Below are 27613 nucleotides of genomic sequence, written 5' to 3'. Positions count from 1 at the left end.
GGCATGTGTTTCTTCATCATTTAGTTCTGATAAAACCTTTGGCATCTGCCTATTCAATGACACTGGGATGTAGCTATCTGAATATGGCTCAGTCAGTGAAAGAATAACAGAAAAAGTGGAAAAGTGTGTTTCCACCGAGACTGTTGTAAAACTTTGTAATTTCATCGTGTGTTGGAGGAGGTACTGCAGTAGTGGAAGATGGCTGGGTATTTCTTTGCCTCACTTCCCTTTGATCAATTGTAAGGTCCAAGTTTCTGTTCGCAGATTTAGGGGCAGTGAAGTCTATTTCAGACACCGTACTGTAGGGTACCTTTTCCAAAAACGGAGGACACATCCGGTATGCCTTCTTCACTGCAGGCCCGTAGCCAGAAACATATTTTGGGGGGGGGGGTCGGGCAACACTGCCGAAAGCTACCGGTAAATAAAATTCCCACACTGTATACTATAGCCTAATACCCAACCGTACGGTAAATGTCAACGTATTAATGGCCCATAGATAATCATCAATGCATTAATAAATAAAAGTGGGTCTTACCTTATAAAAGCAGGTCCAATCGTCTTTTTTGTCTGCAAAAGATGTCCAGTACCTCTTCCGGCGTCACCACAATGTCTCTGTGCTCCGAGAGCAATGTCAGTCCATTAAGCCGTCTTTCCGTCATTGTACTGCGCATTTTGTCCTTGATCCTCCCCAGACGGGAAAAACTTCTCTCGACATGGGCACTGGTGACAGGAAGCGTGGTCAAAACGCGGAGAAGCTTGAAGATGCTTGGAAACAACTCACTGTTACAGGCATTTAATGCCTCAATGGCATTTTGTGGAACATAAATTGCATCTTTCCATTTATCCCGCCAGGTGTCAATTTCTGACTTTACAACTTCCAGATGCGGTGACACTTCATCAGGATACAGGTTGGAGAGCGCTTGAGCTGAGCTGTCGTTCAGCATGCTGACCTTAGATGGCAGTAAGGAGCAGAGGTTGGAGATCACATTTCTGTGGCAGGTTGCTTAGCTGACTCGTCAGACCCCTGAGCCAATCAAAAGCGTGTGATTTTATTTGTTTTACGAAACAGACCAATAAGATACATCATGTTTGGAAACAAATTAACTGACAGGTTTAACGCCTGTCAGTCACGATAGATGCAGTGTATGAGTAGGCTAGGGGGCGGTGACAAATAATCAAAACGATAACTGAATAATTATTGGTGCCATTTCAGATGGGCCGTGGGGTTTCGGGGGGGGGGGTTCAGACACGAAAACCACCTACCTGGCTACGTGCCTTCTTCTCTGTGCATGTCTTCAAATCCCTGATTTTTACTGTTGCCTCCATGGCAAAGAGGAGAGCTGCAACATGAGTACATGACTCACCAAGGCCTGCCATACAATTGTAATGTCTAACTAATATTTGCCCATCCTTTTTTGAAATTATCCAGGGGTGGAGGGCTGTTTCATTCATTCTTTGTGAGTGGCGTACATGGAAGAAAACAAAAAGTAAGAAAAGAAATTATAATTGCATAGCATTTAAAGTAGGCATCTAAACTGTCAAATGAATTGCACACTCCTTGTTAATAATTAAAGCAAGTTATATCAAAATGAACAATGAAAGCGAGGTTTGTTTAAGTTTGGACAATAACTAACTCCTGCTTTATTGGACAGGGTCCATTTCAAATGAGTGCATAGTACAGGAGAATGAAATATTTTCTCAAGTTATCTTACCTTGCAATGAACAAGGATGTTCCCATTAGAGGCTTTAAGCCACAATATTTCTTTAACCCATCCACACACAAACTGACTGTAGGCCTCCAGACTCTTGACATTCATGAGTTCTTCGTGGGTGTAGGTACTCTTTGTAAATAGCAGGTCGTTCACAATATCTGGATATGTTATTGTAGGACAATCAGCCAGGCTTGTGGTCCAGTTCTTTTTAGGAACAACATATGGATCCATGCCATCCACTAAGCTTATCTTCTCTCGATATCGGTTTTTTGCTTTTGGCTCGCCCGAATCAAAATAGTTCTTTAGACATGCCATTATAGGCCTAAATGATTGATATATTGGGCTATACAAATAAAAGTTGTGATATTGGGCTATATTTGACTGTAAACTACTAATAAGACACGTTAGCCCCCTAGCTAACGGGTCTGACCCTTTAGCCGAGCGGTTAGTGATGTCGCCTTGTGGTGCAGTACACCCCGTATCGAATCCCCTACCGGGCAAGAAAATAACCGGCTACACTACACTCATCCAATATGTCCCAAATGTCCATTAGGAGCAAAACGTCCGGAGGTGGACAAATGTCTCGCGAGATATGTCTCGAGACGGGACATAGGCATATTATGCCTCGAGACCGGTTTGAGCTGAATGTCCCACTGTTGGACTAGGCTCCAACACAAATAACGTTAGCTAGGCTAGAGAGCATAATCCAACACACTTTTGTATTGATGTTAAGTTGAAGATAAAATGAACACAAAAACAATAGTTTAATTTAATCTGCACTCAAAATTACTCTATTATGCTCTTTATTTCATACACACATGGGACAAACCTTACAGACCCCTTGCTGCAGACGCGTTTCGACTCTGCCTTCTGTGTTATGTAAACGTTGCACTCCGCGAAGCTAGCCACCCGGAAGAAGGTTGTTCGTTGTTGTGACGTCACGCTGATCTCTTGAGCGCGCGTTGAATCATGGGATTAATTTACGGACAAACTGCGCTTAGTTTCGTAGTGTGCGGAAGTGGTCTTGCAGAAGATTTGTGTTTGCGATGGCTGGTAACCTTGTTATACTAGAGGAAGCCAAACAATCTAGAAAAGGTGCCACAAAGCATTGCTGCTGGGGAACTTGTGGATCGGATTCACGATATTGCAGCGAATTCGGGGGACAACGCAACCACGGGAACTGCCGCGGCCGGGAGGCGAACCCGTATCGCCCGCACCGCAGGAGACATCGCTAACCGCTCGACTAAAGGGTCAGACCCGGTGGCCAGCGGCCGTGTCTTCTAACGTGCATGGATAAGAAGACGGCCAGCGTGTCTGACCCTTTAGTCGAGCGGTTAGCGATGTCTCCTGCGGTGCGGGCGATACGGGTTCGCTTCCCGGCCGCGGCAGTTCCTGTGGTTGCGTTGTCCCCCGAATTCGCTACAATATAAAGAAGGGGGGCTGCCTGAAGGGACAGAATTCTGAGATTCCCAAAGCTAGGGACCGTGAAAGATGGCCTCACAGAGTGGGAAAAGATACGCGAACAGGAGAAGACAGAAAAAGCAAAGAGGTGGCTTCGTGCTTGTGGAAGGAACGACTTCTGTCGTCTTTGGGACATTAAGAAGGACACTTACAGATGCAGTTTACATTTCTTCGGGGGGGAAGGGTCCTACGGAGGACCACCCTGACCCTATTCTTGCTACTCTTACCGAGAAAGAAATGGAGGGTCGTGCTCTTCGTGCAACAAAACGATTAAGAACGAAGCAAGCCTGAGAAAGCTGTGTTGTGGGCCCTTCTAAAGTAAAAACAAAAACAAACAAACAAACAAACAAACAAAAGAAAAAGAAAAAAGGGACGACTTGAGCCTGAAGTAAATACTACTGGCCGTGTTTCAACAGAAGGATTGCAAATTGAAGAATCTAATTCCGTGTTAGTCGGGGCCGACAATGGTGAGGACGATGCCTGCTGTCCCTTTCAGGATAAGTCTACACAGACCATCTAATGCAAGTATACTCTTGGAGCCAAAGTTGAAACTGTTGAGTCTTATCCTTTGCAAAAGACTCGCCCGGTTCTTTGATTCAGGTCGACATAGGCAAATAAGAAGTCAGACGACTTCTTGCTGGTTCGTGTCATTTTATTTGGCACACAACAAATGGTTGACAGGTAATGCTGCAGCGCTGGAGACGTACCCTCGGTGCAACCGGGAGTCGTCTGCCAAATAGTGGAAGAACATAATCTTAAATACTAAAACAACAAGGCGTGGTGTTTTTCGGAGACAGGCGTGATCTTCTTCCTCTTGGTTTCCTTTCGTCACTCTCGGTCCCGTTTCCCTCACATTGTCTTGCAGGTGTAGCCCGTGTCTTAATCAGATTTATGTGCATAGCATTCCTGCTTCAAGGCCGTCCTAATGAGGTTGGTGCACATAGTGCTTCTACTCCAAGGCCGTCTCTATCAGGCCGGCGTACAATGTTCCTACTCTCAGGCCCAGCTCCTTTAAAACTATGGTTTACAGAAATCAGTTCATAACAGAAGGAACAAATGCAAGATCCTCTAGTTCCAGCAGAGTTCATTTGAAGTCGTGTGATCGCATAATTGCAATCGCATAATTGCGGATGACAAGAAATTTAAATAGTTTACTGGACTTGATTCCTTACAATTTAATGCACTGTTCAGTTTCCTTGGACAGGCTAAGCATGAACTTAATGACTGGAATGGAAAAGAAAATGGCGACAAAGACAGGGAAGGATTTGGTGCCCCACGAAATATATCAGTCAAGGAGCAGCTATTCATCACCCTCTCTAGCCTCCACCTCCTCCCAGTGCCGGTGGTCCCACTAAGGTAGAGAATGACATTTATTTCTACTTTTCTAACAGAGAACTATACTGTATAGTGGCTGTATTATTTTCTGTTTCTCGTGTGTATTTAATGGTTATTACAGTAATACGGTTCTGTGGTGACCCACATCTATATAACTAGAGACATTCACCTAAGAGGACGGTGTACCTTTAAGGGAAGAGGCGAGGGGTCAGATAATGCACTTCCGCTTCCGGTACACAGTTCAGTGTCATTGTCGAATGTATGACATGCAAAGTTGGAGCTAGTAAACTACCTTGACTACGTCTACTCTCACATCTCCTGTCTCGTTGTTTTCTAACTCCACAGTTCCATATTTGGGCTGGTAGATCTTGGCTGGCTGACAATTGTAAAAGTAGATCTTGGTTCAATTAAGGTTGGGCACCCCTGCTCTAGACACAATGGGATAGAAAATGTACAACCAGGTCAGCTTTATTCTCTGAATAAACCCCTTGAATTATTTCTCTTAATCTGTCGCTGAAGATACGATTGTATCTTGATAATACACTTGTCTAGTTCAGTCAGCGTTGATCAAATCATCTGGTTCCAGGTGAATGACGTTGCCTTTCCAACATTTCAAGTGATGAGTGAACACACACACACACACACACACACACACACACACACACACACACACACACACACACACACACACACACACACACACACACACACACGGACTGCATATTAACATGTTTGTTTGTTTTTCACTAGCAGGGAAAAAGTAAACTCACTACATTTTATGAGCTTGTACTATGAGAAATCATTCTTAACAGCGGCTTGACTTTGTCGGATAGTACATGTTTCAAAATCTGGAAGGAGAAAAAAAAGTAATTAAGATAAAATGTAAAGATCATCCATCCACAGCCAGAATTTTACTTTCACTTTGCTTTTACCAGCTACAACTCCATCGTATGAATGTACTGTAAAAAGTGAGAAAACAGGAGCGATGTAGGAAATTCTTTAGCAAAATTTCTGCAATTCTTTACAAATTATTTGCTTTCTTAGAATGTGATCAAAACTTGTGTGATTGTGTTATTTGATTGTTAGAAATGTTATTCAATCAATTTCTTTATGATTTATGACGAGTAGGTAGAAGAAGACAATAAAGAAAGGAGTATTTTGGCTGCTATTTTTTTTACAAGTGGCTTGTCTGCTCAGCCTTCTCCACTCTCTCCATCGTCTCTTGAATCCAGTCTAGATAATTTTCCACTTTGGTATAATAACCCTTAAACTGTTTTTCTTCACAAGGAGGTCCCCAAGACACAATACCTCTTAAACGATAAGGCCCCATACCATTCTTGTTCCCATTTCCCAGACTAGGTAAAACAAAGGGACCTCCACTGTCTTTAGAGCAGCTGTCCCTCCCTTGCATTCCAGCACAGAACATATTCTCAGTAAAAGCCAAGTGCTTGCCCTTATGAATTGGTGTGTCCTGACATTGACGGCGAGAGTATACACTTATATCAGCGTGTCGTAACCAACGACTGGCTTCTGCTCTCTCTGTAGTCCCCCATCCTGAAACAGTGCCTACTTGATTTTCCTGCAAGCCTTCATTTGCCTCTGGCAGGCAAATGGGGATGAGGTTGGGCCCTAGCTTCACTCTAGAGGCCATTCGGATTAGAGCGATGTCGTTGTCATAATTAGTTTGAACACTACCTGTGAACTTCTCGTACTTTGGATGAACTATGATCTTGTGAACGTCCATGACTTGAACATCAGATGGCTTATCTACCACGGTGAGTGCATCAGCAAGTCCACCATAGAGCGCTACAGTGGTTTCCTCAACATCGTCCACAACATGGGCCGCTGTAACAGCCCATTGATCATTAATCAGTGATGCCCCTCCTCTCCTTGGTTCTCTAACGAAAAGCTGCCAAGGTATTTCCCCCAGTTTTGCTGCCCTGCCTCCCAAAATCCTGCCTGTTGTTAAAATATCATTGCTGGTCACTCCACACACTGAAATACAAAGACAGCCATGATTAGAGCCTTGAACACATACACAACTAACGGGTGAATGATATATTATAAAAAAATGAAAAAGATCTGGAAAGTCCTACCTTCAACGCATCTTGGGAACTCTGTTTTGCCGCTAGCAGATACCCAAGAACCACTGGCATTACAAACATATGATTCTGAGAAGGCAAAATATATTGGTGACAGTCGCACAACATTTTTGAAAAACATGTGGCAGGGGATTTGTGAATTATATCCACTTTAAGGGAGGAGATATTCAGGAAATGTTTGTGACTAATGCCCCTTTTCCACTACATGGTACCAGCTCACTGCAACTCTACTCGCTTTTTTTGGTTTTCCATTGGGCAAAAGTTCGGGATAGTACCTGGTACCAGGTACTTTTTTTTGGTACCACCTCCATCGAGGTTCCAAGTGAGCTGAGCCAATACTAAAAGGTGACATGAAAATACCACTATAAATGAATAAATAAAATAGAAATAGAAATAGCAGCACAGTGCCACAGTGGTTAGCGCGCTCGCCTCACAGCAAGAAGGTCCTGGGTTCGAGCTCCGGGGTAGTCCAACCTTGGGGGTCGTCCCTGTTCGTCTGTGTGGATTTCCTCCGGGGGCTCCGGTTTCCTCCCACAGTTCAAAGACATGTAGGTCAGGTGACTCAGCCGTACTAAATTGTACCTAGGTATGAATGTGTGTATGTGTGTGTCTGTATGTATGTGAGACGGCCTTGTGTGATGGCGTGGCGGCCTGTCCAGGGTGTCTCCCCGCCTGCCGCCCAATGACTGCTGGGATAGGCTCTCCAGCATTGCCGCGACCCTGAGAGCAGGATAGGCGGTTCGGATAACGGTTGGATGGATAAATATAAATATATGTATATTTATTTAAATATAAATACAGTCTTATAAAATAAATAAATAAAATATTTAAATATAGATAAAAATAAACGAATAAAATATAAATAGAATTTATTTTTATTTATTTAAATAATAAATAAAAGCTGACCACTGATTGGTCAGAGAAATTGAAGAGCTCTGTTTATAACCAGGAAATGCCAAAGCGAGTCTTGTATTATGAGAAACTTGTATTATAGTTGATTATCTATGTAAAAAATGATTTGTTGCTAGTGAATCTCTTAGTTACACTAACATTGTTCATGTGAAGCACACATTTAGACTTGTTGATTTTTTTTTTTAAATAAAACACTCGTGTTGGGTGCTAGTAAACAAGGGAGGAAAAACTTCTTCTTCTTCCTCTTCTTTTTCTTCTTCTTTGTGTTTATTGGTGGTTGGCAAACAACAAAATGGTGCATTACCGCCACTAGCTATTCCCACCCCCCCCCCCCAAATAAACCCCTCAAATCTTCTTATTAAATTAGTTACGTTAAATTAGTTGGAAACTTATTAGTTAAATTAGTTAAGAAGCTGAATGGGAGGAAAAACTAGTCAACACGCCCACAAATGACCAGCGGGGGCTTTGCCGTGAGGGGGTACTCTCTGGAGTGGAAAACGAAATCCCAAAAAGTAAAGCGAGTAGAGGCGAGTCGAGCTGAGCCAGAACCATGCAGTGGAGAAGGGGCAAAAGTTTCCTCCACTCACCATTTCTCTCAAGAGCGTAGTACTCTGAAATGCAGTGAAACCAAATCTCGTCATTAAACAGAGTGTTTGTATCATCTTCCAACCGAAGGACGTCATCGTGTGCTATTTTTGGCATCCCACAATCCACAGCTAAGGAGAGGGGGGGGGGGGACAGGATAAGGTTATTGGGAAATCACTCATTAGAAAAAAAATATTGAAAAACGAAAATAATTGAAGTTTGTGGTCGTCAAACTCACGTTCACAGTTGTACACGGGACTCCATGTGCCTGACTTCTGACATGTTGACGTGTACGTGCTCTCGATCTCATCAAGCTTCAAGGAAAAGGGAGCTGGATTTAGCCTAATGTGAATTACTCCCCGTTTTTTTTTGCCCCCTTTTCTCCCCAATTGTACTTGGCCATCCCCCCCCCTTCCGAGCCGTCCCGGTCTCTGCTCCCCCCCCCCCCTCTGCCGATCCGGGGAGGGCTGCAGACCTACCACAGGCCTCCTCCCATATATGGAGTCTCCAGCCACTTCTTTTCACCTGGCAGTGAGGAGTTTTACCAGGGGGTACTACACTAAACCCCCAGTTCCCCCTCCCCCCAGAACAGGCGCCCTGACCGACCAGAGGAGGCGCTACTGCAGCGACCAGGACACATACCCACATCCGGCTTCCCACCTGCAGACACGACCAAGTGTGTCTGTAGGGACGCCCGACCAAGCCAGAGGCAACACGGGGATTCGAACCGATGATCCCCGTGTTGGTAGGTTACAGAATAGACTGCTACACTACCCGGGGGCTGAATTTTTAAAAATGTTTTTTTTTACCCACCTCGTCGAGAAAGTATCCGAGGTCACAAGTGACTTTCACCGTGTCACCACTGGAAAACTCAAGTTTCTGGGGCTCCACAGAGGACCTTGGGATAATCAAACCTGGACAAGTCTTGGCTGCAATTAAACATTTTAAAATGTTCAAGCATCCAGTCAGTATTTCTCTTTTGCACAGTTCTCCACGAACGATTTACTCACATTTGTGGTTTTTAAAGGGATAGTTCGGATTTATTGACATGAGGTGGTGTGAATGACTCAGTAGTGATATCAACGCAGAGACATTACTTTAGTCACTGAGTCCCCATATTCACAGTTGCTGGCTGCTAGTCTCAGCGGACAGAAACAAAAATGAACAATAGTGAAAGGGGACAGCAAATAAAAACACTTAAAGCCATAATAAAACATGCAACAACAAAAAAATTAGCCGTTCACAAAAACAATACAACATCTTTCGCATACTTCTAATCCTCAGTTCTCTTCTCAGACCATTCAATGTCGTGGAAGTACTTCTTCTTGTTGAAGAACACCGGTGCATTACTAAACTGAAGTCCATTCACCCACCCGGACGCCCTCACAATGTATATCACTGCGCCTAATGCATAGTAATACACAGGCATTCTTCAGCAACAAAAAGTAGTTCTATGATCACTGCTCCACCCCCTCTGCCGATCCGTGGAGGGCTGCAGACTACCACATGCCTCCTCCGATACATATGGAGTCGCCAGCCACTTCTTTTCACCTGACAGTGAGGAGTTTCGGCAGGAGGACGTAGCGCGTGGGAGGATCACGCTATTCCCCCCAGTTCCCCCTCCCCCCTGAACAGGCGCCCTGACCGACCAGAGGAGGCGCTAGTGCAGGACAAGGACCAGGCCGGAGGCTGACAAGCCCCGTGTTGGTAAGCAACAGACTAGACTGCTACGCTACCCAGATGCTATGCTGCTGTTTGTTTTTGTGCCCGCTGTTATGCAGGACATAAATCAGATTTCCAGACCAGATCGGTCGAGGCCCAGGGTTGCGAATAACTGCCACCAATACTGTTGGCCAGCAGGGTGCCACTGGAAATTATGCTATTGTTGGGCAAAGGAGAAGGAGAGAGGTAAAGCATGTCCAGAGGAAGTGGGAGAGATTGAAGCGTAAGCGTGTGGAGGTGAGAGTCGGAACTTTGAATGTCGGCACTATGACTGGTAAAGGGAGAGAACTGGCTGATATGATGGAGAGAAGGAAGGTCGATATACTGTGTGTGCAAGAGACCAGGTGGAAGGGGAGTAAGGCCAGGAGCATCGGAGGTGGGTTCATACTCTTCTAGCATGGTGTGGTTGGGATGAGAAATGGGGTAGGGGTAATCATGAAGGAAGAGTATGTCAGGAGTGTGTTGGAGGAGAAGAGAGTGTTGGACAGAGTGATTATGAAGCTGGAAATTGAAGAATGAATGAATGAATGTTGAATGAAAGAATGAATGTTGTCAGCGCATATGTCCTGCAAGTTGGGTGTGAGATGTAAGAGAGAGAAGAATTCTAGATTGAGTTGGATGAAGTTGTGGGGGGTGTATCCAAAGAGGAGAGAGTGGTGATTGGAGCGCTTCAATGGGCATGTTGTTGAAGAGAACGGATGTGATGAGGAGGGGATGGGTGGCTATGGTGTCAAGGATAGGAAAGTGGAAAGACAGATGGTGGTGGATTTTGCAAAAAGAATGGGGGTGGCTGTAGTTAACGTGTATTTCAAGAAGAGGGAGGAACACAGGGTGACATGTAAGAGTGGCGGAAGGTGCACACAGGTGGACTATATCTTATGCAGGAGTTGCAATCTGAGATTGGAGACTGCAAGGTGGTGACATAAGGAAGTAGCTAGGCAGCATCAGATGTGGTCTTTAGGATGACTTTGGATATCAAGAGGAAGAGGGTGAAGGCAGAGCCAAGGATCAAATGGTGGAAGTTGAAGAAGGAAGACTGTTGTGTGGAGTTCAGGGAGAAGTTAAGATGGACACACTGAGTGGTAGTGAAGAGTTGCCGGATGGCTGGGCAACCACTACAGAAATGGTGAGGGAGACAGCTGGGACGGTACTTTGTGTGTCATCTTGACGGAGGAAGGAAGACAAGTCGACTTGGTGGTCAAATGAGGTAGTACAGGAAAGTATATGGAGGAAGAGGTTGGTGAAGAAGATGTGGGCTAGTCAGAGAGATGAAGAAAGTAGACAGGAGTACGAGGAGATGTGGCATACGGTGAAGAGAGAGGTGGCAAAGGAAAAGGAAAAGGCGTATCGTGGATTGTATGAGAGGTTAGACACTAAGGAACGAGAAAAGGACTTGTACTGATTGGCTAGGCAGAGGGAGTGAGCTGGGAAGGATGTGCAGCAGGTTAGGGTGATGAAGGATAGAGATGGAAATGTGCTGACAAGCAGGAAGAGTGTGATGAGAAGGTGGCAGGAGTACTTTGAGGGGCTGATGGATGAAGAAAATGAGAGAGAGAGATGTGGCTGGATGATGTGGGGATAGTGAATCAGAAAGTGTGGTGGATTAGCAAGGAGGAAGTAAAGGCAGGGATGAAGAGGTAGAAGAGTGGAAAGGTGGTTGGTCCAGATAATATACCTCCGGAGATATGGAGATGTTTAAAAAAAGATGGCAGTGGGGTTTGGGGTTTTTAACTAGATTGTTTAACACAATCTTGGAATGTGAGAGATGCCTGAGGAGTGGAGAAGAAGTCTACTGGTTCCGATTTTCTTTTTTTTTTGGCATTTTCCATGTTTATTTGAGAGCGATAGTTTTGAGAGAGAGAGAGAGAGAGACAGGAAATGCAGGGGAGAGAGAGAGGGAATGACATGCAGTAAAGGGCCCAGGCCGCATTCGACCCAGGCTGCTGCGGTAAGGACTTAGCCTTATGTGGTACGCGCTCTACCAAGTTAGCCACCGGGGCGCCCCCTGGTTCCGATTTTCAAAAATAAGGGCGATGTGCAGAGCTGTAGTAACTACAGAGGAATAAAGTTGATCAGCCACAGCATGAAGACATGGGAAAGAGTAGTGGAAGCTAGGTTGAGAGGGGATGATTGGCAAGCAGCAGTATGGTTTCATGCCACGAAAGAGCACTGCAGATGCAATGTTTACTTGGAGAATGTGGATGGAGAAGTATAGAGAAGGTCAGAAGGAGTCACATTGTGTCTTTGTGGATTTAGAGAAAGCATATGACGGTGCTGAGACAGGAGGTGTGGTATTGTATGATGAGGTCGGGAGTGGCAGAGAAGTTTTTTTAAGAGTGGTGCAGGATATGTATGAGGGCAGTGTAACAGTGGTGAGGTATGCAGTAGGAATGACAGATGGGTTCAAGGTGGAGGTGGGATTACATCAAAGATCGGCTCTGAGCCCTTTCTTGTTTACAATGGTGATGGACAGGTTGACGGACGAGATCAGGCAGGAGTCTCCGAGGACTGTGATGTTCGTGGATGACGTTGTGATCTGTAGTGAGGGTTGGGAGCAGATTGAGGAGAACCTGGACAGGTGGAGGTATGCACTGGAGAGAGGAGGAATGAAAGTCAGTAGGAGCAAGATGGAATACTATGCGTGAATGAGAGGGAGAACAGTGGAATGGTGAGGATGCAAGGAGTAGAGGAGGTGAAGTTTAAAGAGTGGATGAGTTTAAATACTTGGGGTCTACTGTTCAAAGTAATGGTGAGTGCGGAAGAGAGTGCAGGCAGGGTGGAGTGGGTGGAGAAGAGTGTCAGGAGTGATTTGCAACAAAAGGGTACCAGGAAGAGTTAAAGGGAAACTTTACAAGATGGTTGTGAGACCAGCTATGTTGTATGGTTTGGAGACACTTATTGGGAGAAGGATGCTGAAGATAGAGCTGCCAGGCAAGAGGAAAACAGGAATGCCAAAGAGGAAGTTTATAGAGTTTGTGAGGGAGGATATGCAGGTTGTTGGTGTGACAGAGGACGATGCAGAGGACAGAAGGAGATGGAAATCGATGATCTGTTGTGGTGACCCCTAACAGGAGCTGCCAAAAGAAGTAGATTTTTGTGCCCTCTCGCTGGGACTAGCAGCCACATCACTGACTACAGGAGACAGGATTCATGGACCAAGGTGATGTCCATGCATCAATATCCCTGTTAATGAATAACCCATACCATCTTGTGTCAATAGATATGAACTGTCCCTTTAACATATCCCTTTATTCATTTGAATAGTAGCCATAGAATAAATGCCCAGCAGCTCTATTTGTAAAACCATAGTCTCTTGACATGTCTCAGTGAGAAAAAAGATGACACTGCTGTGGTACCTCTGGTCTTGAATTCAACGTTGAAACCATAGTTGGTGCCAAAGCCATCTGAGGTGAAGCGAATGTGGACCTGATGTGACTGGGTGAGTATGAGCGAGGAGGGGGGCGTGTGAGTGCAGAATGGCCCCAGAGTCTTGTAGTCAGTTTCAACCTGCAAACAAGAGAATACGTTGGTACTAGCTAGCTGGGTGACTAGCAACTGAAGGGTCCCTCTTGCAATTTCCAGCTTGCCCGTCACCTGTTGAGGTCACTGGGAAGTTGTTAAAGTCATGCCTTAACCAGTGGCATTGGACTGGTTGCATTCTGGCCTCTATTGTTTGGTATGTAAATGTATGCATGTCTCAATGAAGGACAATGGATATGTTTCCTGTTTACGTTGTCTATGTGAAAGCAGAGATATAAAGGATGTACCAATTGTTTTGGTGATGAATTACTTTGTTGTTGTTGTTTTTCTTGTTGAGTTGTAAAGCTAGACATGAAGAAAGCAACTTTATTTTGTTATTGTAAACAATGAAATTTGTTTTCTGCATTTAACCCATCCTATTGTATAGGAGCAGTGGGCAGCTGCAGTGTCTGGGGACCAACTCCAGTTATTTTTCCTGTTGCTTTGGTCAGGGGCACAGGCAGGAGTATTAACCCTAACATGCATGTCTTTTTGATGGTGGGAGGAAACCGGAGCACCCACAGGAAACCCACACAGACACGGGGAGAACATGCAAACTCCACACAGGAAGGACCTGGGATGGCCTGGGGCTCGAACCTAGTACCTTCTTGCTGTGAGGCAACAGTGCTAACCACTGGGCCACAGTGAATCTTCCAGTTCCAGTTCTCAGCTGACAGTTTGTTCCTTTGTTTGTTTGTTTGTTTGTTTGTTTGTTTGTTTGTTTGTTTGTTTGTTGCTCTGCTTGCTTTTAACTTTTAACAACGTTTAACAAATCCTTGGGACCATTTGATTATTTTAATTGATTTTATGGTTTGCCTCAGTCTGCTGGTCAGTGTACACCTGTGTCAGCGGGATCTCTGTTGTTGATATTTTTGGATTTGACTCGTTCTTTACGAGATTTTAAAGTTTATTTTTATCCAGCTGTTAGTTTCTTTTAAGTTTAAGTGCTGCAATTATTTTAAAGATTGGAGGATCCAAACTCCTGATTTTCACTTTTACCTAATTGGAGTCTGGGCTGTCCAGTCTGAGAGCCGAACTCCTCTCCATCGAGAGCCTTCTGGATGACATCCTCCAGCGGCAGTCTTTGCTTCTCTCCCAGGTAGATCTGCTATAGCTGGACACTCCCCACAGCTCTGAGAGTCTGGCAAAAAGTGACACTCCTGGTCCATATGCTGCCCAGCTCCTCCCCAGGAAGTCCGTCGTGTGTAAGGGTCTGGGAAGAAGGATTTCACTTCCTCTGTTCTCTTCAGACAGGGATGACGACCCTGTCCTGCTTTCAAACTTCTTTGCTCCACTTGAACAGCTACCTGAGCGAATGGCTACACATACACAAACAGCTCTGGAGCAGCCAGCCCCAGTCCACTCCAACAAGAGGAAAAAGCGCCGAAACTCCCCGATGACCCCGGCTTCCCTTGGGAAACATCGCCAATGCCTCTCTCCTCCTGCTGTCTCCAACCTGAAGTAAACTCCTGCTAGCCCTCAGCCTCCAACCCACCTGCTCAACAGAGCAACAGACACTGCCGTGGCTAGTGGTGATGTCATCTATAGCAGCGTCTTGCCAGGTGAAACTCTTTTTATCAACTCTGTCGTCCCTGAAGCTGTCCCAACTAATGTGGCTAATGGCATTCAGCTATCTCTTTCTTCCAAACTTTCTGTCTACAAAGGGGGTTATAAGTACAGGCAACCCAAAATCTTTATTATTGGTGACTATATTGTAAGATCCATTGAACTCCCAGGCGGCTGTCACCTACTGTCTGTCTGGTGGCAAAGTTGCAGACATGATCGAACTGTCTCCAGTGCTCACAGTTCGCCACCTCTTAACTCATATTCTAATTTTCCATGTGGGCATAAATGACATCATGAATAAACAATCAATCAAACTCCGTGATCAATTAGAGTCTCTTGCAATCACAATGTTCCTGTCTAGCTTTAAACATGCAATAGTTTAACCTGTCCTGAAGAAGCCCACTCCCGACCCTCTTGTTTTAATCAAATGTAGACCAAATTCAAATTTACTTTTTTTATCTGAAATCATAGAAAAAGTCTGTTACTTCTCAACTAATTTTACACATGAATAATTGTAGCATCTTTGAGCAATATCAATCAGGATTCCATGCCCACCACAGTTGAGAAACAGCTCTTATTAAAGTTACCAATGACTTACTGTTCACCGCTGACTCTGGTGCTTGTTCAATTTTAATCCTTCTACACTTGATATGATAGTTTTCATATGGTCGATGATGACATCCTTTTCAATTGCCTGGAAAACTATGTGGGCATTAAGGACACTGCTCTTGCCTGGTTCCGATCTTACCTATCTGACAGATCTTTCTCTGTTGTAATGGGAGAATTCTTCTCATCCCCAGCCCCCTTTGCATGTGGTGTACCCCAGGGGTCAATTCTTGGTCAAATATTATTTTCCATTCACATGCTTACTATGGGTCAGATCATCCATCTATCCATCCATTATCTGAACCGCTTATCCTGCTCTCAGGGTTGTGGGGATGCTGGAGCCTATCCCAGCAGTCATTGGGCGGCAGGCGGGGAGACACCCTGGACAGGCTGCCAGACCATCACACACACACACACACACACACACACACACACACACACACACACACACACACACACACACACACACACACACACACACACACACACACACACACATTCATACCTAGGAGCAATTTAGTATGGCCAATTCACCTGACTTACATGTCTTTGGACTGTGGGAGGAAACCACAGCACCACGCAGACACAGGGAGAACATGCAAACTCCACACAGAGGATGACCCGGGATGACCCCAAAGGCTGGACTACCCTGGGGCTCGAACCCAGGACCTTCTTGCTGTGAGGCGACCACGCTAACCACTGCGCCACCGTGCTGCCCGGGTCAGAACATCTGCAATCATAATATTAATTTTCACTGTTTTTTTCTTTTTTTTTTAGATTTTTCCCCCCTTTTCTCCCCAATTGTATCCGGCCAATTACCCCACTCTTCCAAGCCATCCTGGTCGCTGCTCCACCCCCTCTGCCGGTTCAGGGAAGGCTGCAGACTACCACATGCCTCTTCCGATACATGTGGAGTTGCCAGCCACTTCTTTTCACCTGACAGTGAAGAGTTTCGCCAGGGGGACATAGTGCGTGGGAAGATCACGCTATTCCCCCCAGTTCCCCCTCCCCCCTGAACAGGCGCCCCGACCAACCAGAGAAGGCGCTAGTGCAGCAACCAAGACACATACTCATATCCGGCTTCCCACCCGCAGACACAGCCAATTGCATCTGTAGGGACACCCAACCAAGCCGGAGGTAACACGAGGATTCAAACTGCCAAGCCCCATAATTTTCACTGTTTGCAGAACACCCAACTTTATGTGCCGCTTGCTGGTAGTGACACAGACGAACTTTCCCATGTTATGGCTTCTCTCTCTGATATTAAATGCTGGATGACAACAAACTTCCTCTGGCTCAATGAGTCCAAATCTGAGGCCCTTTATTTGAGTCACCCTAACCTGACCGGCAACCTGAAAAATAATCTTGGGAACCTGTTCACCAATGTCAAGCCCTCCCTCCACCTGTAATTTGGCTGTATTCTTTGACTCTGAGCTCTGTTTTGACACACAAATCACCAAGGTAGTACAGTCATGCTTTCTCCAAATCAGGAACATTGCAAAAATTAAAATTTTCTATCTCAAATGGACCTTGAAAAAATCATCCATGCATTCATTTCGTCATGTCTGGATTATTGTAATTCCCTGTATTCAGAGCTCAGTCAGAAGTCCATCTCCCGCCTCCAACTCGTCCAAAATTCAATAGCCAGACTGTTAACAAATTCCAAGAGACGAGACCATATCACTCCTATTTTTGCAATGCTTCATAGGATGATTTTAAACTTTTACTGGTTACTTTTAAAGCCCTACATGGCTTTTCTCCCACTTATTTCACAGATTTACTCACACCCTATGAGCGTAGCCTGTGCTCCTAAGGTAGGACCTTATTAACTGTTCCCTCAGCCAGCCAGTCTTTACAAAAGGGGACCGGGCGTTTTCCATTAGAGCCCCGCAGCTGTGGACTTCCCTACCTAAGGAAAATAGGTTAGCATACTCAGCACCTTCTTTTAAATCACTTCTCAGAACCTACTTTTACTGGAATGCTTTTTAGAGTAAATCTGTTGTTGGCCAATTTTAGATTTCTCTTTTATTTCCCTTGTTTTAATCATAACCTTTGTTTTATCCGGTTCAGTGGTCTGTGTTTTAATCATGTTCTTGTGATTTTTATCCGGACTGTTTTACCTTGCTCTGTAAAGCAGATCTGGTCTTATGTTTGTTTTGTTTTTTTATCTTGACTGTGTATACTATTTTTATCTTGTATTGTAGAGCACCTTCTAACTTTGTTTTGAAAGGCTCTGTATAAAAAAAGTTTATTGTTTTTATTATTATTATTATGTGGAAAAGACAAAGCTCCACAGGGTATTTCAGTGTCACTTACCATTAGTGAGTCAATGCACTCTCCGTCAGGGCCCTCTTGAACGTCAAACTCTTTGGAGAAGTGAAGCTCAAACTGCAGGTGGTCCTCTACCGACAGGATGTACAGGCAATGGGAATTCTCTGCATAAGCAGCACCAGGTAAGGAGGGAATGGATATCACACCTTCCTTCAACCCCGACAGGTCCTCAGTACAACTCACTGCAGCCAGAATGGTGTGTGATAAAATGTCAGAGATACAAGTCTGTGTCATAGTGAGCATGCATACCATCATTTTTACTGGTTTCATTATTATCATTGTCATCATCATCATCAGCATTATTGTCATTTTAATTCCATAACACTATCAGTCTCCATCTTTTCCACTGTCTCTGTCTCTCTCTCGCTGTCTGTTTTGTATCCTCTTTCCGTCTTTATTTTTCCTTGTAAATATTGTACATAGTGCGTATTGTAGGGTTCAGGTTTGGTGTGCGTATAAAGGGAAGCTTTAAGGGGTTTTGTGTGTGTGTGTGTGTGTGTGTGTGTGTGTGTGTGTGTGTGTGTGTGTGTGTGTGTGTGTTTGCGGTTGGCCAGCGTTTGCTGGTCGGCATGCCAAACGCTGGTATGGAGTTTACCAAACTCACCAGAGAACATGGCTTTAAAGTGTCGCCTGGTTTTCCTTGTTCGGTGGAGGATTGTGCTTTGGCAGTCGGAGAGGTTGTGGGTTACAACAGCATTAAATCTGCTGCTAAAATGAACAGCGCTGTGGTGATTTTTGTTGACACTGTAGACGGGTGTAGCACAAAATTCTGGGCCCTATACATAAGCAGTCTCTGTGGGCCCCTTTCCTCTTTTGTCTCTCACCCATCACTTTTTTTGAGTTCTAGCATACTGTATATTATTTACAAGCACAGTACATTAATCTGTCTTAACCTAACTAAACTATCTTGCAGTGATTGAAAAAAATGACTGCTTATGCTTATATCAGCAGTCACTTGTGACAGGACTAGATGAGCTGCATTGAGAGATGCGCGTGAGGGGTGGACTAAACCATTTTGCACCTTTTGTAAGGGGTGAGATGGGCCTCAGAGAGGGGTGAGAGGGGCCTCAGAGAGCCTCCACTATTTTCGTTTAAGTCCCTCAACCGATGTGCTGAGCCTATTTTAGCTGAAGTTATGACACTAATTAGTTAGAAATAAAAATTGACTCTATAGTTCTGCCGGTGGACTTCAACGCTCGGGTGGGCAATGATGGAGAAACCCGGAGGGGCGTGATTGGGAGGAACAGCCTCCCCCGATCTGAACCCGAGCGGTGCCTTGTTATTGGACTTCTGTGCGAATCATGGATTGGCAATAACAAACACCATGTTCGAACATAAGGTAGATCATAAGTGTACTTGGTACTAGAACACCTTAGGCCGAAGATCGATGATAGACTTTGTGCTCGTATCATCAGATCTGCAGCTGTATGTTTTGGACACTCGGGTGAAGAGAGGAGCAGAGCTGTCAACCGATCACCACCTGGTGGTGAGTTGGATCAGATGGTGAGGAAGGCTGCCGGACAGACCTGGCAAACCCAAATGTGTAGTGAGAGTGAACTGGGAATGTCTGGCGGAGGCCCCTGTCTGTGAGGTCTTCAACTCCCACCTCCGGAAGAAGTTCTCATGTATCCAGAGGGAGGCTGGGGACATGGAGTCTGAGTGGGCCATGTTCAAAGCCTCTATTGTAGATGAGCTGTGGTCAAAAGGTCATCGGTGCCTGTCGAGGTGGCAACTCCAGAACCTGCTGGTGGACACCAGTGGTGAGGGAAGCCGTCAGGCTGAAGAAGGAGGCCTTTCGGACTTGGTTGGCCCAGGGGTCTCCTGAAGCAGCAGACAGGTACCGGGAGACCAGAGGGGCTGCCGCTTCGGCAGTCGCAAAAGCAAAAACTCTGGTGTGGGAGGAGTTCGGCAAGGCTGTGGAGGAGGACTTTTGGTTGGCCTCAAGGAAGTTCTGGCAAACCATCCGGTGACTCAGGAAGGGGAAGCAGGGCTTGACTCAGGCTGTGTTCAGCCAGGGAGGGGAGCTGTTGACCCGTCCTGGGAATGTTGTCGAGCGGTGGAAAGAACACTTTGAGGAGCTTCTGAACCCGACCGATATGTCCTCAGTGGAGGAGGTAGAGTCTGAAGACTCAGGGGAAGGCCCACCCATATCCCTGGGAGAGGTCTCTGAGGTAGTTAAAAAGCTCCTCGGTGGCAAGGCATCGGGTGTGGATGAGATTCGCCCTGAGATGCTGAAGGCTCTGGACATTGTTGGGCTGTCTTGGTTGACAGGCCTCTTCAGTGTCACGTGGAGGTTGGGGATAGTACCTGTGGAGTGGCAGACTGGGGTGGTGGTTCCCATATTCAAATAGGGGGACCGGAGTGTGTGCTCCAATTATCGGGGCATCACATTGCTCAGCCTCCCAGGGAAAGTCTACTCTACGGTGCTCGAAAGGAGGCTCCGACTGATTGTCGAACCTCAGATCCAGGAGGAACAATGCGGACTCCGTCCTGGCTAACGCTTTACCTTTGCGGAAGTGCTGAGGGGGGCATGGGAGTTTGACCAGCCAGTCTACATGTGTTTTGTGGACTTGGAGAAGGCTTATGACCGTGTACCCCGGGGCACTCTGTGAGGGGTACTGCGGGAGTATAGGGTACCGGGGCAGTTGCTACAAGCCATTCGGTCCTTGTATAACCAAAGTGAGAGCTATGTCCGCATTCTTGGCACAAAGTCAAACACGTTTTCGGTGGGTGTCGGACTGCACCAAGGTTGCCCCTTGTCTCTGATTCTGTTTGTGATATTTATGGACAGGATCTCAAGGCGCAGCCAAGGTGAGGAGTGTGTCCATTTTGGGAACCTCAGAATTGCATCTCTGCTCTTCGCAGATGATGTGGTTTTGTTGGCTTCATCAGCACGCGACCTCCAGCACACACTGGGGCGGTTTGCAGCTGAGTGTGAAATGGCCGGGATTAGAGTGAGCACCTCCAAGTCTGAGGCCATGGTTCTCTACTGGAAAATGGTGGATTGCTCCCTCCAGGTTAGGGATGAGTTGTTGCCTCAAGTGAAGGAGTTCAAGTATCTCGGGATCTTGTTCACGAGTGAGGGTAGGATGGAGTGGGAGATTGACAGGTGGCTTGGTGTAGCGTCAGCAGTAATGAGGACGTTGTACCAGAACATTGTGGCGAAGAAGGAGCTGAGCCAGAAGGGAAAGCTCTCAATTTACCAGTCAATCTTCATTCCAATCCTCACCTATGGTCATGAGCTTTGGGTAGTGACCGAAAGGGTGAGGTCGCAGATACAAGCGGCTGAGCTCGGACATTCCGGAGGGAGCTCGGAGTAGAGCCGCTGCTCCTTCGCATCAAAAGGAGCCAGTTGAGATGGTTCGGGCATCTGATTAGGATGCCTCCTGGGCGCCTTCCTTTGGAGGTTTACTGGGCACGGCCAACTGGGAGGAGACCCCGGGGTAGACCCAGAACTCGCTGGAGGGACTACATGTCCAATCTGGCCTGGGAACGCCTTGGGATCCCCCAGGAGGAGCTGTGGGGTGTTGCTGGGGAGAGGGACATCTGGAGTGCCCTACTTAGCTTGCTGCCACCGTGACCCGACCCCGGAGAAGCGGTTGAGGATGAGATGAGATGAAAAATTGACAAACTAAAACAAACTTTTAATGCCAGGCTTCCCGAGCCCCCCCACACACACACACACACACACACACTACAACGCCGCTGACTGAATACAAAGAAAACAAAGCGGTTGAAGCGGGCGTTGTTATTAATGACAGTTTCGTGTCGCTATTGCCGCTCACCACACCGTCGACAAGAGTCACCATTTCAAACATTCCGCCGTTTATTTCTGATGATTTTTTTTTGTTGACAGAAGAACTGTCGAGATATGGAAAAGTAGTTTCATCGATCAGGAAACTGTCGTCTGGCTCCAAATCGCCGCTGGTGCGACATGTAGTTTCACACAGATGACATGATCTTGTATAAAAAAAAGACGAAGAACTGGATGTGACTTTTAAGGTGAAGGTAGATGATTTTGATTATGTGGTTTTTGTAAACTGGGGCCTTGAAGTGTTTTGGCTGTGGAGGAGAGGGTCATTTGGCTCGGGCATGACCTGAGAAACACTCCTCTGATGACAAAATGCAGAGCGAAGAAACGAGAGGAAACAGAGTAAAACCAGGCAGAACAACAAAGAGACAACAGAAAAGGGACAGAGTCCAGACTATACTGACAAAACTGAAGCACCCAAACAGAGCGAAAAGTCTAAAAAGAAAAACATAAATGATGAAAAAGAAGCACAAAGTGAACAGACAGTAGCATCAAACCTTACAGGTAGAGCTGCAGAAGGCGTAGTGTTGAGCAGCGATGAGGATTTGATGGAGGAAGAAAACGTCTGTAAGGTTCCTGTACTAAAGAGAAAGCAGGCAGCTAACACGAGTGGCTCTCAAGCCAAAAAAAGGAGCAATAACAAGGGAGAGAAGCAGGCAGTACGAGGAACAACTGTCTGAGGTTGAGTTGAGTATGGAGGAAGAGGAAGGGGACTGTGGTATAGACAGTCAGGTACATGTATTAAAGAAAAAGCAGCAAGTGGTACAGTTGTCTGAAGATGAGTTTAAGCGGGAGGATGGTGGTGTAGACAGCCAGACTCACAGTTCCTCCAAGTTGTCAGGGGCAACAAAGCAAGAGTACTATGATGCATGCCAAATTAAGAAATTTTTGCAACATACAAAAAATTTGAGAAATGTCAAAATTGAGGATTTTTTTTTTTTGCAGCTAAAGAATTGTTTATGTATTCTATTAAATCCCAGATGAGAGAAAAGAAGAAGAAGAAGAAAAGGGAGGCTGCACTGATCAAGAAATGTACAGGTTAAGGAAAATGGTTCTGAAAATCAAGCAAGAAATACAGCATGAAGAGTCAGAAGCAGTATAAGACAAATCATTTCCCGTTCTGGTGAATGTTCTTCTATCGTGTGTTTCTTCTCACGTCAGTCTCGATGGCCAACTTCAAAGTCTCTACACTTTATCTAAATGGAGCAAGAGATGCGAGAAAGAGAGCATGTCTTTTTGAACTTGTAAAGCTAAGGCTCATTGACGTCACGTTTGTCCAGGAAACACGTCGTGATGTCATGAATGCTACTGACTGGAAGGAGTGGGATGGTGAAGTTGTTTTACGTCATTTGAATAAATCTAGTGGCGGAGTGGCGCTCCTCTTTTCTAACAAACTTTTTACCACAATCTTATGTGGTAGAGGAAATAGTGAGCGGTAGATTGATGGGAGTTAGAGCCAAACATGAGTCTATTACTTTGGTGTTTGTAACTGTATATGCTCCAAATGTAGGGCAGAGTTATGTTTTTAACTGACCTCAGTGTGGTTTTAAACCAGTGTGGACCTGAAGAGGTTTTATTTCTGAGAGGGGATTTTAACTGCACAGAAAATGATAATATGGACGGAAATCATACTGAACCTCATGTTGCCTCCAGACGTGCAATCAAGCAGTTGATCGTGACTCACAGTTTGGTTGATGTGTGGCGAGAGATGCATGAGGAAGTTATGCAGGTACACCTGGGTTCATAGTAGAGAAACGTCTTGTGCTATGGCACGATTAGATCGTTTTTATTCTTTTAAGCATAATTTTAGTATTTTTAAAGAATGCAGGATTATGCCCGTAGGTTTTTCAGATCACTCAATGGTGACATGCAATGGTTTTTTTTGCAAAAGTAAAACAAAAGTCTGCTTACTGGCATTTAAACACTGCTCTGTTACTAGACGCATATTTTAAAGAAACTTTTTATATTTTTTGGAATATTTTCAAAACTAGGAAGGGGGAGTTTACGTCATTGAAGCAGTGGTGGGATTATGGGAAGGTACAGATTAAGCAGCTTTGTCAACAGTACACTCTCAATGTCTCTCGTGACGTTACCAACTCTATGAGGGATCTAGAGATTGAAATAGTGGAGCTGCAGAATTCTGCAGGGTCCAAAGGAAACTGAGGTTGTGTTGAAGACCTCAAGTCTAAAAAAGCCTTGCTGGCTGACTTGCTGGGAGTTAAGGCACAGGGGGCATTGGTCCGGTCTTGCTTTCAGAGTGCCGCCCTGATGGACTCACCTTCAAAGTTTTTCTTCAGCCTAGAAAAGAAGAATGGACAAAGCAGTTTCATCCACACTCTAAACTCTGGAAAAGCCTCTAATCCATGGGGCCAGGCTGGATGTTCAGGATGACAGCAAACCAGGTCTCAACCGGAGGCTATGCTCAGCTGGAGCTGTTAAATTGAAGCACATTGTGGATGCTGCAGGTCCGAAACTTCTTGACACAGAGGCGATGGCTTCACTGCTGGGCTTGAGGTCAAGCAGACATACTAGAGGCCTTCTGAATGCCTGGCTTAAAAGACTCACCAGTGAGGAACTGGACATGCTGCAGGATTATGTCGTTGGGACCGAGGCTCCTGATAATGGAGATCCTTTCCCTGAGTTGGGTCTCCAAATGTACCAGACTGGACGAACGGGACCTTTGCTGGTCTCAGATTTGGCTACTAAAATGGACCTTTACATGTTAGATGGAAAGGTCTTGTACAAGTGTTGTGTTGTAGCCACGAACAAAAGAATGCTGAATGAGAGAAGGGACACTGTATGGAGAACAAGGCTAAAAGTGGCAGATGATTGTAAGCCAGTGTGGAGGGGGTGCTATATAAAGCCCCGCTGAACAAAAGGTCAGGTGACTTGCAGTGGAGGATCCTACAGGGAGTGCTGGCAGTTCATAGTTTAATTTCTGAGATCAATCCAACTGTTTCTGTTAAGTGTCCTTTCTGTCAGTCGCCAGAGACAATTTTTCATTGTTTCGTGGAATGTGAAAGACTTCAGGTGCTTTTTGAAGCTTTAAAAATCATATCCTCACACTACAGTGAAAAATGGAATGAGGCTGTTTTTATTTTTGGCACCGGGTACAAGAGGAAGGATGCAGGAAAGTGGCAACTTTTAAATTTTGTAGTGGGACAAGCTAAGTTTTCGATTTACGGAAGTAGGAAAAGTCGAGTTAATAAAGGTTCAGAGGAAGACTTAATTCTTTTGTTCGCCGCAAGGGTGAAGGCGAGAGTCTGAGTGGATTTCAGTTTCTTTACCCCAATGAACAACTTCGATGAATTTATTGTGCGGCGGTGTTTCACTACAGCCATTTGCTCAGTCAGTGAGGGGCAATGGGTATTTAATTCTGTTTTTGCATCTTATTTTTTTGGACCCTTTGGGAGTATGTGACAGGAACCACTTTTTTTAAGACCTTTTTGGATGTTTTAATGTGAAGGAGTTGCTTATGTTGTGAAATGAATATGTAGTTTTGTGTAAAATAAAGAGTTGTTTAAAATTAAAATTCTGTCTCTCGCTGTCTGTCTCTCTCTTTCCCCCTCTCTCTCTCTCTCTCTCACTGTCTGTCTGTCTCTCTCTTTCCCCCTCTCTCTCTCTCTCACTGTCTGTCTGTCTCTCTCGCTGTCTCTCTGTCTCTCTCTCTCTCTCTCTGTTGCTGTCGCTCTCTCTCTCTCTCTCTCTCTCTCTCTCTCTCTCTCTCTCTCTCTCTCTCTCTCACCCCTGTTAAATGTTCATTTCTCATAGTCCAAAACCCTCCTCCCTTTCCTTCAATTTTCTGCTTCCTCATCTTCTTGTTCTCACTTCTTCTTTAAATTGTCGTCATTTCTTCTTATTTTGGACTACCCTATCTTACCCCTTTAGCTTGCTTGACCCCCCCCCCCCACCCCACCTTGTTCGACTGTTTTTGTAATGTAAAGTGTACCGGTGCAGGTGTGCCCATCTGTGTCCAGTTGATAACCAAAGTTACAGGAGCAGCGGTAACCTCCGATGAAGTTGTGACAGAACTGGGTACAGCCGTTGTCGGGATCCTCGTTACACTCATTAAAGTCTAAAGGAAGCAGAGGTTTATTAAAGGTCAGACATTCACTATGCCTGCAGGATCACATCTGTACCGTTGAGCATTTTAAGCCTTTTGCAGTGGCCGGCAGTGACTTGACGTCGATGCTGCTCCTCCACCGCCAGCACATTTCATTTCATATTCTGTCTCTGATTTGAAACACAGCTCAGGACCTCTTCCATCTAAAAGTTTCCGTTCAAATGATTTATCACTGCGACGGTGACATTTAACTGCATATCTACTTGTTGGTACCGGAAATCATTTCATCTGTGCGATGGCTGCAATTGATAACTGATTCCGGGTCAGCTTTAACCGCTAATCAACTTGGTTCCTTCCTAGTGCAATGCTAAACAAAAACGTTGCTTTCTAAATAATATAAACAGAGAAAGTACTGGTGAAATGGCCACGCCGACATAAGCCGAGGCGTGGTAACAGTTGTTTCGATGGGTGCACTGTTGGACTAAACAGTATATGGTGACTATGTGATGTTCAGAGGTCATTAAAACCCATAAAATGAGGGGGGGGGGGGGGGAATGTCTTAATCCAGTGTTCGACGTTCCCTCTTCTCACCTCGCACAGTGTAGAAGCCTCTGAAGCCGGAGTGTCTCCTGACGTTGGAGTAGTCGGAGTGAAAGGACAGAGAGAGACAGCCACCCGGGAGGGAGAGGAGCGAGGGGTTTACGGAGGACAGGAGCTCCGCATACGTCCTCTTGCCACATAGAACGGAAATCAGGTTTCCGTTCGACAAGACCTAGTGACCAGGAGCGGGAGGAGAGATGAGGAAACTGTGCTGTCGCCATTTACAGACTAATGACCCCACATCACACACAAGCAGAATCAGTTTCGACACCGTTGAGTCCAACACTTTTGACTTGGCTACGTGAAACACAGAACACAAAAGCGCAGCGACGAGCCCCCCGCCGGGTTACATCAGAACCACCCTCGGCCCAACACACCTGAGCTTTGGAAAAATCAGATATCGCCGCAACTTCCTTTGGAGGTTACTGCCACTTGGGGAGGGAGGGGGGGGTCAAAACAAATCTAAGCCCTGACCTTTGACCCTTGGGTCTACTGACCTCCACAGCATCGTTTCCACAGTCTTGACTGTCCTCGAGGTCCAGGTGGGTCAGCGTGAGGGTGAGGACGTGGCCTTCGGGCGCACACCGGCTCCAGTTCAGACTGGCAAAGGGCAGGTAGGTGCGGGGGTACCCTGGGGACTCCACCCAGCCCGACAGCTGGCAGCAAACACAGCAGCACTGCAGGAGGACACAGAGGCTGGAGGGGAGGCGGGTGGACGAAGGACAGACGCGGGTGTGAATAACACATTGTCAAGGAAGGAAGGGGGAAGTGAAGAGAAGAAGGAGGGCAGGGGGGACAAAAGAAAAGGATAATTACTCGGCGATGGGGATAGAGGAACAACACATTAGTTGAATACCGACGGTGAATCAAGGACGCAGCGGTGGAAAAATCTTAAATTCTGTTCATCGCACCCAAGAAACGCTCACATCGCCTCCATTGGAGACAGTGTCCTATTTGCGTGTTGCGTGAAACCAGAATCTGGTCTGGAGAGCTAATACATATTAACACTGGAACCCACCTTAATCTCCACACGGCGATGCGATCCATCCTCCCTCAGCGACTCCCTACATCTCGCCCTCTCTCCTTCCTCTTTATTTTTATATTACACTTTCTTCCGCCCTCTCTGCCACTATCAATTTGCCAACTTAAGCACTCTGCAAAATCTGTGTGTGTGTGTGTGTGTGTTTGTGTGTGTGTGTGTTCCTCAAACATTGTTGTGATTGGTGGGCCGGTTTGCATGAGGACATGTTGTGTGGCGGGAGGACAGACTACGAGGCAGTCTAGGCGG

The 27613-nt window shown here is 45.8% G+C and overlaps 1 protein-coding gene across 1 annotated transcript; it reads right to left on the bottom strand.

Annotated features, from left to right (window-relative positions):
- Positions 1-3813: 3813 nt before the first annotated feature.
- On the bottom strand, positions 3814-27451 carry c1s.2 (complement component 1, s subcomponent .2). The gene is made up of 11 exons (XM_056286039.1): positions 27344-27451; positions 26823-27021; positions 26317-26497; positions 25612-25737; positions 17837-18033; positions 13186-13336; positions 8921-9036; positions 8346-8421; positions 8110-8238; positions 6605-6679; positions 3814-6503 (listed from the first exon to the last, which is right to left on the bottom strand). Exons 1-11 carry the CDS (start codon positions 27370-27372, stop codon positions 5683-5685), a joined length of 2100 nt encoding a protein of 699 aa, XP_056142014.1. The 5' UTR covers positions 27373-27451; the 3' UTR covers positions 3814-5682.
- Between the last annotated feature and the right edge of the window lie 162 nt (positions 27452-27613).

The sequence above is a fragment of the Lampris incognitus genome, chromosome 9 (genome assembly GCF_029633865.1).
Source record: "Lampris incognitus isolate fLamInc1 chromosome 9, fLamInc1.hap2, whole genome shotgun sequence".
NCBI classification, from domain to species: Eukaryota; Metazoa; Chordata; class Actinopteri; order Lampriformes; family Lampridae; genus Lampris; species Lampris incognitus.
Note: the sequence above shows the minus strand (reverse complement) of the source record. Positions and strands in the feature narration are given on the sequence as shown.

Excerpts from the sequence above, each read along its gene's own strand:
- c1s.2 (XM_056286039.1), bottom strand. The coding sequence starts at position 27,372 with ATGGATCGCATCGCCGTGTGGAGATTAAG. Across the intron at positions 27,022-27,343 it reads ATCGCCGTGTGGAGATTAAG|CCTCTGTGTCCTCCTGCAGT; the intron begins GTGGGTTCCAGT and ends CCTCCCCTCCAG. Across the intron at positions 8,422-8,920 it reads TCGGATACTTTCTCGACGAG|CTTGATGAGATCGAGAGCAC; the intron begins GTGGGTAAAAAA and ends TTTTCCTTGAAG.